The sequence below is a fragment of the Porites lutea genome, chromosome 3 (assembly GCF_958299795.1).
Source record: "Porites lutea chromosome 3, jaPorLute2.1, whole genome shotgun sequence".
NCBI classification, from domain to species: Eukaryota; Metazoa; Cnidaria; class Anthozoa; order Scleractinia; family Poritidae; genus Porites; species Porites lutea.
In genome coordinates, this window is record NC_133203.1 from 25,558,619 (window position 1) to 25,577,030 (window position 18,412).

Consider the following 18,412-nt stretch of genomic DNA (forward strand, 5'->3'; position numbering starts at 1 on the left):
CAATCCAAATTCTCATTTCAGTTGCTGTTGTATTTGCTTGTGAAACAAAGGAAGAATGTCTCATCAGATCAGGAGTCACTTAGGGCCTTATTCCATGCACCTCTTCGATCATTGAAAATTAAAATTTACAACAAGATAATACCAAAATCTCATCCAAATACATGTATATGTTGTGGTTCAATTTTATCCTTGGTTTAAATTTCATTTCCCTTTGTTTTAGGCTATGGTAATGTATGATAATGTGTTAAAAACAATGCAAAGGGAAATAAAATTTAAACCAAGGCTTAAATTGAACCACAACATATATATTTTTTGTATTTAATTGATTTAGAGCAAACTAATTTTTTATGTGCCTTGTGTTGTTCCAGGAAAGACTCATTCTCCATTGATTCTTCATTGTGTATGTAGCGGGGGTGGGGTGGGGGAGCCTCTTGCCACTCTTGAAATAAGAGAAGTTCACACTGCCTGCTAAAAAGTTTGGCTTGCAAAAACCTCTCCCAGTCATGGTTTAAATGACACTGCTTGGGTTTGTATGGATATCTTTCTGGAACCACACATTGCACTCGTTACCTGTCACCTCACTGGTTAAGGACATGTTAGCTAACAGTCTGAAGGTTGCTCATGAAAGAGCAATGTCAGTTTTTTGCCTCCCCAATTCACAAGAACAATAACAACTGATACATTTTTTACAAAACAAATGCAAGAATGTTTGTGTTTTACAAAAATTCAAAGCTCTCTACACATACTTTAGAAAGACATTTTTACCATTCAGCATGTGTCATAATTTAAAGCAGTGCATCTCCACCTTGCCTGGCTGAAACAGGTGTGTCACAGCCGTATAATTTGGCATGAAGCTATTATGAGACACTGAAATAACACTTAAAACATATCTTGAAAGTCATTTGTAGCTTGAGCTACAACCTTTTAGATGTCCAAGCCCATGTTTTATGGTCCTGTCCTGACCAAAAAAAATTCACACCATGAGAATATTAACCCTTTTCACTCCCATACTGAATAATATACAGTGTAGTGTTGTAACGTGGTTCTGACGTTTGAGTTTCTGGACAAACTGTTAGGGTTAACATTCAAATGAAACCCCTTCAACAGTACTTTCCCATGGTGCTATTTGTTTTCAACATTTTACAAAATGAAATTTGGAAATTTTGCTTACTTTTGACTTTGACCACCTCTGGGAGTGAAAGGGTTAATATGGTTATGTCTTATCATTTCAAACTTCTAAATGTAACCAAAAAGGACATGACTAATTTAAGGGTACTATTGCAGGGCATAAATTCACAAGAGCAGAGCAAACCCGCGCTATACGGTCGGTTATGGGAACCTGGGAATCTGGTGCTTCTTTAGCGCTACCCCTAAGAAAGTCTGTTCGTAAAGTACCCTCTAAAATTGTGTACTTATGATGGAAAACTCCAATAACTCTTTTGACATGAATGCGAACGCTCACAGTACCTCGGGTCTTCTCTACATCTGCTGGGTCCAGCTGTGACTTCCCCTTGGTAAACACTGGAATGACAAGTTTAGCTTGTTTTAATGCCACACTTTCACTGACTGTGAAGCCTCTGTCCGCCAAAACCATGTCTCCAGGTAAAAGTTTGTCAAGAAATCCACAATTCTCAGTCAGGAACTTGTCAGAGGTTCTACCCCCCAAGCTTCAGAAACAAATGAAATAGATCCTTGAGGGGTGATGCTTATTAAAATTTTTATATTGTGTGATGTTTATATGAACTAAATGCCTGTGCTCTTGCAAGCAAATTTGTTGGTTTTTCAATGAAAACCTCAAAACAGTCGATTATAACTGTCACCTTGTTGCCAAAGGCGTATGTAAAGCACATTGGCACTTTTTTGCAAAGATTCTCTCTCTCACGCCAGTGAACAAGGTGACCCAACCTGTAGTCCATGGCATTCATCCATGAAAAGAAAAAATCCGTGAAACAGTTGGTACTGATACGAAGAAATGGTAAGCCAGATCCTTAAAAGGGACATTGAGTCGAAGCTTAATCAAAACCAAAACAAATTGCTGGAATGGATCCAGTGCCTGAGTACGGTGACTCATGTGTGGCGCCACGTGGTTAAAAGTTGCTACGAGAACCTGATAGGATGGTAACCCCGTATAAAAGCGAACTTTATCATCACGTCTGATAACTCTCTGTCCGGAGCTTGATAAGCTGGCCTATAAAACATGTATTCAAACTCCTCAGTTTGTGTTTCGGCGTCTTTTGAAGGCTCTGAGATGCTTCCTTCAGCATAGTTTTCATCATCGCTTGTAGTACCGGTCGTGTAATTAGAGGCCTCTGATGGCTCCATTTCTGTCGCATTGGCAATGCCAGGATCTTCTTCGACTTCTTCTGTTGAGGTACTCGTGGTAGTCTCCGTGAAGTGGATATCAACACCTCTATCGCCACTCACATTTAGATGTTTTCTCTTCTCGGCAACTTCGACTTCCTGTCGTTCAATAGAACGTTTCCTTCGTTCCTTTTCTCTTTCGGCCCTTTCTTCTGCAGCCTTCTGGTTTTGTTCTTTCTGTTCGTTTCCCTTATGGTCTCTTTTACCGAGATTTAAAGTCGGTACCCAACCGATGTTGTGCTTGTCCCATGTAGCTGCAACCTTCCCTGCAACGAAATGACGATCACAAACATGTTCACTTTCTAGGATGTCCTTCTCCTCACAGCCGAAATCCATTGATTTCTTCGCTCCCGCGTCAATTCTTCCCACTCCTCGCCTTGATTTGTGATAATCTTTGGTATTTTACTGAATTTTGTGTTCTCTTTACTGCTTTTTCTCCCTCAACTGACCACAATACAGAGAACCATCTCGAACTCACGCACTCACGCCTTAGATTTGTTTACATTTCAGGGGCACAAAGATGGCGGATAGCAACCGTTGCCAAGGTCAGTGTCACGTGCGTGAAAACCGAGAATACCTAAGTAACTGACGAAGGATCCAATATTTTGGTTCCGAAACCGGTCTTGCAGTCATAGCCAGGCAGAGTGTTACGTTCTTCTTAGAACTTAACCATGACACACTTACAATCTGGAACCAAACAGATCAGTGTCATTTTGCATAACACACCGCGGAAAGCCTGGTTTGGTAATTACAACTGTGTGGTCTTTTGACTCACAAAATCATATTCTCAACCAGCTACCAATTGTACATTGATGGAAGGAAAGCTTTCTATGGGAATTTTTAGTTCAATACCCTTTAGTGACAACGCAATCATATGGAATTTCTATCCCAAGAAATTTCACTCTTTGAAGCTTTTCAAAGATTTGCTGCCAACTTGAAATTGTCATATGATCACCTTTGATTATAGAACCGTGCTCGACCTCTAGTGAAGAATATCATTCTGATTACAGTGTAACTGAGCCAAAAAAATAAACGTTACTGATCTTTTTCACTCCTAAGCTGCGCAAGGTGATCTAAATCCTGCAAATGTGGAAGCCAAGGACTCGTGGCCTTTATTAAAGCCCTGATGGGGTGCAGGAGGCTATCTATGTCGACGAAAGTACTATTGATTTTCCTGTTTTTCTCCTATTTTTCAATACAAAGTTTCCCATTTTCCAATTTTCTCAATCCTAAGTTTCCTATTTTCCTATTTTTTCAAGCAACCATGCCGCTGGACACCCTGTAAACCGTGAACTTGCAAAAATAGTTACTTAGCTTAAAGCGAATAAGTTATCTCGAAGAATTTGACTAAAACGAATTTTATGATTTTTCATCCGAGGCAAAAGAAAATTTATGTTAATGTTCCTCTTGTTATGGAAAACACTATAATCAAGCAAATCGTGGAAACTAAATTCTAAGGTGTTATCATTGATCAGCACCTTTGCTGGAAATCTCATATTAGTTTTGTTTCTAAAAATATTTCGAAAACTGTGAGAATTATTGCAACAGTCTGCTTTTCTCTATCATCCAAATCGTTGCTGACCTTATATTACTCTCTAGTATATCCATACCTAACATACTGTAATGTTGCCTGGTCTTCCTATTGCTCTAACCTAAACTGTATTTACCTTTTGCAAAAGTACATAGTGCGGCTTATATCAAAAGCTCACTATCTAGCAAATACCACCCCATTATTTACCAAACTTAAAGTCCTTGACATAGATAGCATTAATTCTTTTTCTGTTGCTACATTTGTATATTCCTGTCACCATAATCTTTTGCCCAATAGCTTTCGTAACCTCTTTTTAAGTAGTAACAGGGTTGTCAAAATGCGCTGGCGACCGTCTCTATCGCTGGCTGCTTTGAAGGTTTTGATACGATAAAAACTTACGCTAATGTAGTTCACTGAAAAACTCCATGCAAAGCAATATCATTATTCGGGTTGGACTCAAGCAATAGGGAAAATCTCAGCTCTCAGCCAGAGACACTTTGATATCGAGAAGAGTTATGTGCCTAGTGGAATCATTCATAGTTAATTATATTGAAGCGGCTGCATGTTGTCAACACATCAGATCTATCACACAAGACGGGATCGGTCCTCTGTTATGTTAATGCTAAAGGAAAGTGCACAGCTAGCCACTAATTGGTACAACTCAAATCTTCTAGCCGGGAACTTGAAGAAATCTCAAACTATGAGCATCGGACATGGCCAAAGCGATAATAACACCACTCAAGTGATCAGATTAAACAATCATGATATTAGTATAACTGACTCTCTTAAATTGTTGGGTGTCACAATAGATTCTAAGCTGAATTTTTCAGAGCACATTAACATGAACTGTAAAATTGCCGGTCAGAAAATTGGCGTCCTGATGAGACTTAGAAACTTGATTCTGACAAATGCTATGGCACTTTTGCCGAGCCAGTGATTCTCGTAAAATTGAGCGGATGCAAGAAAGGGGCCTGCGTGCTGTTTTTAGGAACGATGTTAGCTACCCTGAACTTCTAAAAAGAGCAGAACTGCCAAGTTTACAGAACAGGAGACTTTAAGACAATTGCGTTTTAATGTATAAAGCCAAGAACAATCTATGTCCCCCCTACATCGGTGACATTTTTATTAAGCATAGATCCAAGTATAACTTAAGGTAGTCTGATTTCTCCGCTGCCAGGTACAACTCGGTAACATATGGCAAGCACTCCCTCCGCCACTTGGGGCCCAATCTCTGGGGAAAATTATCCCCAGACTTGAGAGAAGTTACTACCTTAAAATGTTTCAAAAACAAAATACGTGCATTAGATATAGTTACACTAATGGATAATGGATGCAAGTGTTGTCATCTCTGCAATTCATAGACACATTTGTCATACTGTAAATATTGTTAATGTCATTAATTTTTTATGCCTGCGCTTATATGTTAATATTTTTTAGTTGAATTTATATTTATTTATTTTGTGTCCCCTAATTAGCATAGGTTTTTAACCTAAGCAATGACATTTCTTAGGGTGGGACTTTCAGCATGACCAGTGAACAAGAACAAGTCTAAGAATTACTTTTACATTGTCTGTGTAATTTAAACTTACAACAACACACTTAAGTGGTATCGCAGAGGTCAAGGGCTCGAATCCCGTACAAGCCTGAATTTTTTCAGGCTTTCTTTTCGTGACTGCAAAAGTTTCGTATATAACTGCAATGATTTTCCTTCATGTAATTCTTCACTCCGCAGTTCGCATATATGATTTTCATATGTTCATAACTTCAACAACACACTTTATTAAGAAACAGACATGTATTTTGCTTTTAAAAAGCTTCCTAATTATTTCTATTTTTCTGTCTAATAAAAAGTGCTGACTTCAACGTGTGGTTATCAAGTTGATGAGTTGCTTGATTTAATGAATTTCTATGGATGCTCATACAAACTGCATGGAATTTTATGGAACTCCAAGGACATACACTCAATGGAATTGCATGGCATGAAACTCCATGGAACTTCATGACATTCCATGGAATTCCATGGAACTCCATGGATACTCCATGGAACTCCATGGAATTCCATGGCATTCCATGGAACTCCATCCATACTCCATGGAACTCCGTGGATACTCCATGGAACTGCATGTAAGTTCCATGGATTTCCATGGAATTCCATGGAGGTATTTCACAAGGGGGGCAAACTTTGCTACCAAGGCTCTATTGACCCCTTATCATCTATGATATCTCTGTAACAGTGGTTCCACACAATTCACCGTGATCCACCTGCCTCAGAACCCCTCTTTCCTATGTGGATCAGAATTTTCTCAGTTCTGAGATCCGAAGTCAGTGTTTTTTACATCGTAATTGACTTTTTAATGTTGCTTTAGGTACTTTGGGCTGAACAGCAAATATTACAGCCTTATACGTCATACTCTGTGGTGACTTTCAATGATCCAAGGTGGAATGAACAATGGTATATGGTAAGAACATTACACCAAATACAAAGTAGACAAACCTATAACAGGAAGTAGTACCAAATTAAAAAAAAAACGGTACATTGTACAGTTATATTCTTGTTGAAAAATAAGACTACTGTGAATTGTGACTTCAGCTGTGTATGTAGATAATTTTTGAAGATTACTGTTCCACAATGACTTTAAAGCCTTTTTTTGGAGTGCGCAACACTCACTTTGAAGCATAACAGATGTCCCATTTTGCGTCACCAAGCCATTTTCATGATGACGTTTGACCACAACTACCAAAATTCATCTGGTCTTTGCTTTTATCTTTAAATTTTTCAACCCTGCTGGTGCAATACCGTAAACTCTAGGGTTAGTTACATTATGCTCGAAAATTTGAGCATTATGCTTATGAGCATTACAGTTGAAAGCATACCTAAAATTATGGTTGAGTAGTATCAGTATGCTCGACCAATCTTGGGTATATTTGATGCCCTTTTCCATCCCCACATACACAAAATACCTCCATATGTTAAAAACAAAATTCCTTGCATCAATTACTAGAAACCGTGATGGTTAGACAACCAGAAAGCCTTCATTACGGAATCGCGCCCGTAGAAACGCGTCGCTAGTAAATGCAAATTTTTCTGTCAATCAAATGTGTCCTATTATTTGTAGGTGGAAATTGGTGAAACATCGTTATTGTTTTGGAGACAACAGAAGAACAAAAGATATCAGGAAGATCAAGTTATGCGGTCAAAGCGTGTTGCGTGACTTTAATCAGTTGCAGCATTTCTCATAACTTTCCCATATTAAAACGTTGGAATAAAAACTCTGAAGCTTAGCTTATAAAATCGTGATAGCCAAAATAAAAAGGGTGCCCAAAAAGGCAATCATCTGGGAATTCAAAATCGACATTTTTGTCTCCAGCGAAATGCAGCGGAGGAACAGTAATTTGCATATAAGTGTAAGTGAAGCAAAATAGATGCGAATTGCCGTGATTGTAAACACAACGTTTCCTCGAAGTTTTTTTCCCTTTTGAAAGCATAAATTCGCTTGAAAGAACTCAGCTTGCACAAAATAATATAAAATGAAACGAAACAAATCGAAAAGTGGTAAAAAAAGTCGGGATATGTCAGTTCGATGGAAAGTAAGTGATTTGCATACTGAAAAAAACAACTTCTAGCGCCGTTCAAAACAGTTCGACTTCCTGATTGTTTTCTGGCATTCTATACATTCTGCTGGCCTTAATCGTTAAAAAATCAAAATATTTATCAAGTTGAGCGTTTGCATTACAGAGAGTAGCGCGAAAGCTTCGGTCTGTTGATTTTCTTAAGTTAAATTACCTTTGTATCGTGGAAACAATACGCTAACACTTGAGTCTTGAATCAAAGGACGCGACATGCGTCGGCTCCTTTTGTGAGCGCGCAAATAGTCATGGGACCCACGATTTTGCGGGCGACATGGATCTACAGGCACTGTTCCATAATGAGCAGCCTAGGATAATGATGCAGTGGTGCAACCAGACCTTGAAAGTGGCAACCAGGCCTTTGAATATGTTAAATCTTCACTAAAAGCACTTGAGAGTGAAAATATCTCATTACATATATTAAATATCTTCAAAATATTAATTTTCATTTTCATTATTATTCTTGTTATGCTGAAAAAATGCCCATTATGCCAGCATTATGCTCGATGCTCTGACTGTAGCATAATGCCCAAAATTATGCCAGCATAATTTATCTAACCCTGGTAACTGCCACTAAAAGACCCTCTGTTAAGGTGCCATCTACCTGTAAACAACAAAAACAAATCCGAATATAAGCCCCCTTCAGCTTGTATCGAAAGGAATTTGATTCATTATGACGTTTTGAAGCGTAATTGAATCCTGTACAAGGCTGATTTTTTTTTTCAGGCTTTGGTTTTGCAACTGCATAAGTTGCGTATATAACTGCGATGATCTTCCTTCAAATAATGCTTTTGATACTGTTGACCATTCCATTTTACTGAATAAGCTTAATCACCGCTTTGGAATCAGAGGCAAGGCTCTCACTTGGTTTCGATCTTATCTTCTTAACAGAAGCCAGTTTGTTTATGTTGAGAACGAACGTTCCTCGAGCCGTTGTCTCAAATATGGCGTCCCACAAAGCTCTGTTTTAGGGCACATGCTATGTTCCATGTATAACTCCCTGCTTGCTGATGTAATCAAACTGCACATTACGTCTTATCACTTCTATGTGGCTGACAAACAAATATATTTAAGCTTGTGTCAGTCACCTGTAGAGTCATGTCAAGTCATGCAAATGTTGGAGGCCACTCGAAACCCCCAGATTTGTCTGTTTCGCTGCCTGGCAACAACATTCCAGAACAACATGAAAAGCTGGCAGTGCTTGTTTCCACGGGCAAATGTAAAGAAGCTATTGGCACCCAGCTAACACATGACCAGGTAAAACGCCTCACATACAAGGATGTGGAAAACTACTACAAACGGTACGAAGCCTGTGCAGACAGCAAGACCACTGAGAGTTTGATGCCGAGCTTTTTGATGCTTGCGAGCAAGGTGATTGGAATGGTTGGCAAAAAGACCTTCGGGAAGACTACATCATCAATTACAAATTGTCGTCTTCGGTTGGCAGTCTTGTGCTGCACTGTGGTTGGCTGCCTGCTGTCACCACTGAAGTAAAAGAAACAAAGCCAGCAAAAAATTCTGGTCAGGTTGCTGCTGGAAAAATGTTTCTCAAGATGCTGCAAAAAAGTGATTGACCAAGCAAGCCCTTTGGCAAATTTATCTTCTCACTCCAAACTGCATTCCTCGCCCCACATTTGAACGAAAATGGCTCCCCTCCAATGCAGTTGGGCGGTGTTGCTAACAACCCTGTGAGCTGGAAGGCGGAGGAAAATGAGCCACATATCCGATCCGGTCTTTTAAAGTCTTCAACATTGAAAAATCTGTCACCAAACCCAAAGAACTGCTTTTGTGTTATTTGCATGATGGCCCAAAACATAGCTTCGTGCACAAAGAGTCGCTTGTCGTTGCTGCCAACACCGAGCTGCCACCGCTTCATACATGATATTCGATTGTGGATGCCATCTAGCAGCACCCAGTGTTTGTTCTTTTGTTCATAGGTGCACATCACTGCCGAGTTTTTTCGGATGCTGATGCCTCTGTTCGTGACCGTGTGCAGACCTCCTTCCAGCGCGGCCTTGTATCACTTCCACTTCAGCTTGTTTTGGCTCTTTGAGCTCCCTTTTGAGGACGCTTTTGCCTTTCCAGTCTCGTCCTCCATGAAATAACACTTGCTACACAACACAATTCCATGAATGCCCTCGAACTCCAGCTTGAACAGCCCCGGCTCTCGCTCTCTCCACTTGTCCCATGCGAACCATTCTTTCTTGCTTGCTCTGATTTCTTTCCCCGTATCGGGGCAGTCAATGAATAAATCAATTATATCTTTATTTCAATTCGGATTTTAGATAAGCACTACCTCTGCCTTGCACAGCCTCTTCCACTGAATCACACGACAACCCGAAATACAGACTGTCAGTGTCCATCTGGATGAACTCATAATCCCACCTATGTACGAACTTGTCCAAAAAATCATAATAGAACTGCAGGACCCAGAGCTTGGCCATCTGGTAGACCGCGATCCCAACTTGAAAAGGCCTGCCAATTTCCACTTGGCACTTTCGCTTCTCTATTTTGTACCCATTGCCAATTTCTTCCAAATTCTGAAACCACACTGATTGCAGGTCTTTCCTCAAAGCGCTTTCACTCTTTGTGCAATTCACTGTCATCTGCCGCTTCAGAGCTTTTATCAGCTTTCCATACGAGCTGTTGCACAAAAGCTGGAACACCTCGGCCAGCAACTCCTGCTCTGGATTTTGATCTCCCTTGCGTCTATTTTCCGTGACTTTGTTGACGAACCACGTGAAAATTTTTGTGGAACAGTTTATGGTTTGGTGAACCGCTGTGATCTTCAAACCGTGGTCAAGATACCATTTCAACATGGTGCATACAACAGGATCTTCTGGGCTGAAAGGATGCCCACCAACTTTTGTTGGTTGTGCATGGGTTTGCGCTTGCTGTGTGTCAAATACTCTTTCATGTGCTGCGGCACTGCTCTGCTTGCAAGGGGTTTGTTGTAAAACAATGGCGGCATTTCTTCGAACTTCTTCCAAAACTCTCTCGGAACTTGGATGTCCATCTCAGCGAACCCAAACCACTTGTCTCCCTGCAGAACTTCGAAGAACTATTTGATATTTCCTGACGTTTGCAGCCAATGCACAATGACCTCCTTGCCACAGGGCATCGTGCCCAACATTGTGCTTAGATACAATGCATTGGCATCGTAGCCCAAAACTTTTTGACACACCTCCGCATCTTGGAATTTGTGCGAATGGATTCTTGTTTTGCCTGCCTCATGCTTTCTATAAAAGGCCAGGCTTGGCCGCCCGACAACGGCGCCTTGAAGCATTTCATAAGCTACCTTCCCTGCGGCATACAACTCCGGGGGCATTTCGTTTGTTCAGCGTGCTATGCAGGAGATATTTCATCGAGACCCCCAGCAGCGAAACCCTGTCTTTGAAGAGATCTATTTCCCACCCCGTATAGAAATCTTGCGTTGTCTCCAAAGCTTCAAGGAAAGGCTCCAAATCCAGATTGCTGTAAAAGTGCAACAAGTCCGCAAAATTTTGTATCCCTTTTACCCAGCAGATTAGCTGCAATCCCTGTACTCTTTTGGTGAGAGTCATCGAATTTTTCAGCTTGGAGATCCACTCTTCTTGCTGCAGCAGCCCTAAGAAGTCCAACTTTTCGGCTGTGTCAAAACACTCATAGGGGAACCACGCTTTGGAGAGCAGGGCATTGTACGTTTTCACCCGTTTGTCATAACTGGTCCAGTGGCTGATGTAGCTAATGATGTCCAGAAACTTGACCGATGGCAGTGATATGAACATGACCTTGTTCTGTTTGTTGGCCACTTTGACTTTTGCGATGTGGGTCACAAAATGCTTTTTGATCAGATTCAAATCATAATGCCTGGAGTTGAAACCCAGAACTGGTTTTGGAAAAACCATTGGCTGATGCACTTTTTTGCTGTCTGGCAGAAATTCAATCTGTTCTGCTGATGTGCTCAGGCTCTCTTTCCAAAGTGTCTGCCAACGAGACAGACGGTCACATACTCGTTTCCGAATAATAGATCCTTCGTCACCTGCCTGCGTTTAATCGTGTCCTGCACCACCTCGAAATCAAAACACGATGGCATGCAGGAAAGTTTCCATTTTCTTTTTCGGCCACATGGCCAGGGGTCTTCTTTCATGCTCCCAACACTCAATCAACTCAAAACCCTCGTCGAGAATTTCGTGTCTTTTTTTCAAAGTTTGTTCAAACTGTTTTTCTCTTGTCAGCTTTCTATGGCCTTTATTTTTTCAATAGCAACCACCGTTTCCTTTTTTGGGGGCTGGAAAACACCTTGGACACCCATGCCAATGGCAACCATGGAACTGAAACACTGTGTTTGTTTCTAAACAAAAACTATCCACTGAATGTCCAGCAATTTTTCTTTCTCCACCGTGGCCACACATTTGATGGTGAATATGCACACCACGACGTTGGGCCTCTTGTTCCAAGCAGCAGATGTTTTTCCTGCATATGCCCCATTTCCATAAAATGCTTTTTCATAAGCAGATTTAGGCGGCTGGATTTGCTCTCCTCAGCACACCACATTGGTTTCTCCTCTTGTACAAACCTGTGCATGCAATAATCTCACCATTGCAAACGATGTCACCAGGGCAAAGGATGCTGCCAGCACAAAGTATTTGACCAGTTTACTCGATCATACTGTTGCAAACAATGTCACCACTGCAAAGGATGTCACCATCGCAAAAGAGGTCACCATCTCTAACTATGTTGCCATCGCAGGAGATGTGATTCTTGCCTTCGCACTCAAGATCAGTGGCAGTTTGAAGAGGTGAGTCTGCATCCCTTTCCTGTTGAAGCCACTCCACATAATCGTCCATCGTGAATTCAAAATCGCCACTCATATCGATGAGGTTGTTGTGTGCGTCCATTATGCATAGATTTTTCCAATCTCCAATTGGCTGCTCGAGATCCATGGAGATGAGTCTGCATCTTTGCAGAAACCAACCACTTCTGTGTTGCAGGGCAGCTGCATGCATTTGCGGTCCTTGGGGCACAGACACGCCAAATGGCTATTTTGGGCCGCAGCCAATGGGAAAATTCTGTTCGATGTGGCTGCTAGCCGCAGCCTTCGTTTTGCTGCCCTTGTCACAGCTGACTTTTTTTGCCACAGCCACGTTCCAAGATGTGCCGAAAATCGCCAGTGTCAACGATTTTTTTTCTGCCCCCGAGTAGTAGAGAAAGAGTCATAAATGTGTAGATTTTTTTTGCTCTCGTGGCCCGAGGGTGAGCAATGTGAGCCCGGAGGCCTCAGCTCACAAAAAAGTCTACACATTTTGAGTCTTTCTCTACTACCACTTTCCACATGCAGGGAGAGAATTGCAAAAAGTAAAAGCTTTTCCCGTGAGGACTGTGGGAGGGCGTTGTTTCTGCAGCCCCCACACAGGCTAACAACGTCATCGAATACTGTAGTGATTTGGTGTAGGTGGAGGACTAATAACTCTATGCAATAGTTTTGTGTTCGTTCCAATGCAACTTCCAAATCTGTTTGCCAGGCGACCTAAAATGACCTGTCCCCTCCTTGTTAAAATCGACCTCACTGAAGGTGGAATGGGACACGCAAAGCCTTCTGGGAGTTCTGTGTGCCATTTTGTCTTATTTTGACATAGAATATTGGTTCTCATTTCTTGATAGGGCGTTGCCCTTAGGGGCAGGCCAACAAAAACAATTAAGGAAAAATTCCGATGAGCTGCGTGGCACTTTAGTAAGTAAAGGAATGGTCAACGAGAAATAATGAACAAAGGTGTCTTTTTTTGGTTTGAGTTGCTCTCCAAACGTGTCGGCGTACATCCTGCTCTTCAATTTACACACAATCTCTCACACTGAGCTCTCCTTTCTCGACATCACGCTTTACGGTACTGATGATCACATCGGCACTATTCACCACAAAGAAACCAACACCCACACCTACCTTCACCATCAGTTCTCAGATCCTAGTCATTGGAAAACTGGTCTCCCTCGCAGTCAACTCTTGCGACTTCGCCGTCTTTGTTCTGAAGACTCCAATTTTCTGGAAGAGGTTGGTGAAATGGTGTTCTTTTTTGAACAACGTTGATACTTACCTGCTTTGTTGCAAAACGATCTTCATGCCATCCGACGGACTGACCAGACTGATGTCTTGAGCAACCACCGCCCCTCTATTCAAAGGTCGGATAGGATTCCCTCGGTTCTTACTTACCATCCATTGAATGAAAGAAACAAAAGAATCCTACTTCGCAACTTTAACATTTTGACTGGTAACCCTGAAACCAGGGAAGTGTTTCCACAACCACCGCTGGTCACCTATTGCCGAGACAGCAACCTCCGTGATATCGTTGTGCGTACTTGGGACTGCAGCCAACCCAGTTCTCAGACGGGTATATCCATGCTTACATGCTTGCTGTCGCAATTGCCAGCATGTTTCCAGCGATACCAACGTCTGTGGCCCTCAATGCTCTTTTTTCATTAAGAAGGCATTTTCTTGCCAAACGTCTGGCTTGGTCTATTGCATATCCTGTCGTTGTTGCCTTGCAATCTACATCGGGGAAACAGGGCGTACACTAAGACAACATTTTGGCGAGCACAATCAAATTATAGAGAAGAACTTGCCTAACGACACTCTAGTTCGTGGAATTATGCTTTGCGGGGAAAATGTGCAATATAAGCGCCTGGAGATGCGCCTGATCTTTCAGCTTGGCACCAGTCTTCCGAGCGGCTTAAACTGCCTGGACACTACAAAGTTTTTTGGAGTGTTAATTGTTTTTTCATGGCGTATGTAAACAGTGGAACGATTTTAACGTGCTTGTACCCCACTGATGAAGGGCCAAGCCCGAAACGTTTGGAGGGAAACTCAAACCAAAAAAGGCACTTTTGTTCATTATTTTTTGTTGAACATTCCTTTACTTACACCCCAATAAAAAGCCTGACATAGATTTAATGCTTGTCATCAAGTGCCTTTAAATGGTTATGCTGTATTTGAATGAAAGCATCTATGCGACTACAACCATCCCTGTACGCATATTGGGTTTCCATCAGATTTTCCTCAAAGACTTTCTTACTGTAGTGATAATGGACAGTTCTTTCAAAACAGCGCGCTATTACCGGAGTCACGTTAATCCCCCGGAAATTTGGATGTTGAAGAGGAATGTCTACCTTTGGGAGGGAGTTGATGTTAGCTTCTTTCCATGCTGTCGAGCATGTGTGGGAAGACAAAGACTTGTTCCAAAGAGCAGTCACCACAGAAGCTAGGTTTGGGCAGTTGTCTCTCCAGACCCAAAATGGTAACCAGTCAGGGCAGTAGCTGTTTTTGGATCCTGAATAGTGCCAATATCACTTCGAATTCCTGGAGCTCTGGAGGTGGGTGTGTCTCGGCGTTCACTTCGAGAGGCGCAGGTTTAACATAGTTCCTTATCGTTGCAGGCTACAAACAAGATGGTGGCTAGAGCCAGTTGGACATGTTTTCTATTCTATGCAGCTTTTCTCCTTTCAGGAGTTGACAGGTTGCTAACCAAATCCACGAACAGCTATGTAAAGTCATCTGGATAATTTAAACGAGAGTTCTTAAAGTCTACCAATCATTACAGCCTGAACTGAGTTGAAAGCTACAATCTGTGTGAAATGCCTCTTGTTGGCATTCACGCGAAGCCTGGGCCGTCCAGAAACCCTTGTGTGATTTGTGAGAGTCTCCAAAGAATCACGGGGCAGTTTTGTGAACAGAATGTTCCAGCCAGGTTCGCATTAAATCTACTGGGATTGCCTCAAAGGAATTTTCCACGTTTGTTAATACAGCAATAATATGAAATATTCCGATTACATTGCTCATAAGTACTTTTTTGCAAAATTAGCGCTTCAGTGCACCCTACTGTTCAAGGATAGTTGCGTCTAGTAAAAACCTTTGCTGATAGTCTGGTATTGGCTTTCATTGATATACAGTCGAAACTTTCCTTGCAACCACTCTCGTAAGTGACCAGCTCTAGTCACGACTACCTTTGTGAAATCCCATTTGAAGTGTGACTGTGACTTTGTAATGAAAAGCTCTCGTAAGCGACCGCTCCCTTAATTGACCCCGACCACTCTTGGGATTACCCAACTGGACTTATCTTCTGTTTTTAAGCTCTCGTAAGTGACTACTTAGGGCCTTATTAGTCTCACTTGTGTAACAGCGAGACTGATAGTCTGCAAGCCGTTTTTTTCTTCGTATTTAATACATAAAAGGGGAACCATGGTCCCAGGCGTTCCTAGCGGAGACCGTGGAAACTGGTATAAGAATCGCTACATGACTGAAGCCGTGCATGAATTCAATCGCTTGAAAGCATTGATTACTTTGGAACAAGTGAACACTTCAGTGGTCAGAAAAAAGAGAATGTTAATTAGCAAAACTTCGATGGTGAGGCCATCTGGTCGGGTGTTCTAAACTTTCATTGTATGCAAATAAGTCCTGTGATGAGCATGCGCTTTATTTTCGGCATTTTTCATTACGTTTTTGATTTTTGGCAATGATGTAATTTCTCTTGAATCAATGCCCTTGAATTTTCGTGTACTTATCCATGCGTATGTATACGGCCTGTGACCTCAGACGTATTTGCGGTCGTTGCTAACACACGTACTAAATCCATTCGAGTATGATATAAAAAGTAAATATCCTGATGAATACTCTACCGTCGATGAAGAAGGAGGTGAAAAAGCTTTAGAGAGCAAATCCTGTTTTGTGTAGAATTAATCTCCTCTTCATTTCTTATCTGATCTCCAAGCAAGCGAGACTAAACGGCGCTTTTCAGAGCGTTTTGCTCATATAAACCAACACGTTAATGAAACTGCACACTGCGCTATTGGTTCATTGATAAAGGTCTTGTACAGTGCAGTATGATATTTGTAAAAGTTTAAGGTCATTTCCTTAGCAACCATTTAGACTGCGTGGTAGCGGCCACTCAAGAACCTAACGTCCAACATAAAGACTGTTGTTTTTTCTTTCTGAATTATTAATAAGTTTCTGAAGCTCTCGTATCAAAACGACAACCCTCTATTGTTTTACCATGCAATCGTTTATGAGAGCTCATTCTCGTAAGCGACCAGCTCTAGTTACATCCACTTTTTTAATTTCCGAGGTTGTCACTTTTGAGAGCTTCGACCGTAATAACAAAAGAAAAAATGCATATCTTCATAACTATAATAATAACTGGAAAAGAAGTAATTATAACATCGTCACGCTCCAGTCCTAAGACTTGTATTACTCCAATTTACACGAAAGGGCTTGGAGTTGACTGATGCAAGCAACACTCTAGACCCTAGACCCAAAACCCTACGAGTTTCCGGTTCCGTCTCGTTAGCCCGATTAGAAAACAACCGAAACGAAAAATCGTTCCCTTTTGCAATGTTTATCTTTCCCTGGCAAAATTCGTTATGCAGGAGTCTTTTCTTTCTACTTAGACTTTTTTACTTGATAGTTCCGACTCGGGTAACACAAGAGAGTAAAATTTCGAATGGCTCATCTGTCTTCTTGAATCTCTCCCAAAGTACATTGTGCTGCAAGGTAACCTAAGACCACTTAAAGCCACTTTGGCAAATTCCTGTTGTGATGTTGGAATAGTCACCATTCGTTATTGCAATTAGTTCCCCCCAAAAGCGAAAATCTTAAACAGTTTATATTAAAACTTAAAAATACGATCCATGATGTCTTCTATCGCTTGGTTTGTTCTCTTCTAAAGATGTTTGTATTTTCCTAGGTTGTTCCGTATGGTTATGTTTCCTGTATATGGGAGTTGGTGAACACAAACACCGTAGGGGTTGAAGATGTATGAACAAGTCTGAAGGGTTTGATTTCATTTATTTTTTTTTTCTTAGACGAGGATAGATGGGCCTACCTACAATGTACAAGATGTCTGGAACATGGGTTTTACTGGAAAGGGAATTGTTGTTGCCGTGGTGGATGAAGGATTAGAAAAAAATCATCCAGAGTTAAAACAAAATTTTGTGAGTTGGGTTTCTTTTATATTTAAATGGACTGTTGATAAATTTTAGTGGTAAAGATGGGTGACCCACACTACATTTGGAGAAACTCACTTTGAATGAAATGCAATTCTTGAAGGTCGAGGAAAATATTGAAAATATTGATTTCCTTCATTAAGTGCGGTTAGGTTAGTCAGAGTTTTGACCTCTGGGTGATGTTTACCCGTTAAGAATTTTTGGTACAGGTAATTTCGCAGATTTTGATCGGGTTGGAAATGATGTGCAGCATTAGAGATTGGTAAAGATCTTCCTGTACCTACTCAGTGTAGTTCTTCGGATGATTGGCAGCAACTACAAGACTAGTCGTAGTATTTGAAAGACAATAAGAAAGTGAAATTCAAGAATGTGTCTAATGAATATGGCAATAGATTTCCTTTTCTGAGGGATAAGCTGGGTAGAACTTCCCTTGTAAAGCATATCATTGATACTGGTGATTCTTTAGGTTGTTGTAACATTTAGGGTGTTGGATCTTTAAAGTGGTTTCTGGCAAATAGAAGCGCATCCGAATTCTCGAAAAGAGACTACTTTTGTTAGTCATGGGCTTTACGAATTTTAACCAAGCCATTTAGATTGGCCAATAAAGAGGAGCAGTGATTACGCCACAAAAAATGAAGTTGCTCAACTAGAAATACGTTTATCAGATAGAACAAGATGAAGAACACCCTGTTGCCAAAAACTAGCCTGTTATTGCAAATTGGCAGGGAGATGGGTCACCCATGCCAGACAGGTCAAAGGGTAGAGGTCAGACAAAGAGTGATCCATTGGCCCTCCAGCTTGGGGTTGGGCACAGGACTAACAATGCAGTCCCATAAAAAGTCTTTTTTTACGGAAACAGCAAAAGAAGGAACCAAAACAAGTGGATGTCATGGGCTTCCAGAGTTATCGGAAGGTACGTGGTGA

At 41.2% G+C, this 18,412-nt stretch overlaps 1 protein-coding gene across 1 annotated transcript in view; it reads left to right on the top strand.

Annotated features, from left to right (window-relative positions):
• The window catches only part of LOC140930777 (furin-like), a 121,111-nt gene that overhangs the window by 28,278 nt on the left and 74,421 nt on the right, over window positions 1-18,412 (top strand). The window contains exons 3-4 of the mRNA XM_073380495.1: window positions 6,259-6,351; window positions 17,348-17,476. Coding sequence (XP_073236596.1) covers window positions 6,259-6,351; window positions 17,348-17,476 — 222 coding nt within the window. The remainder of the gene's footprint in view (window positions 1-6,258; window positions 6,352-17,347; window positions 17,477-18,412) is intronic.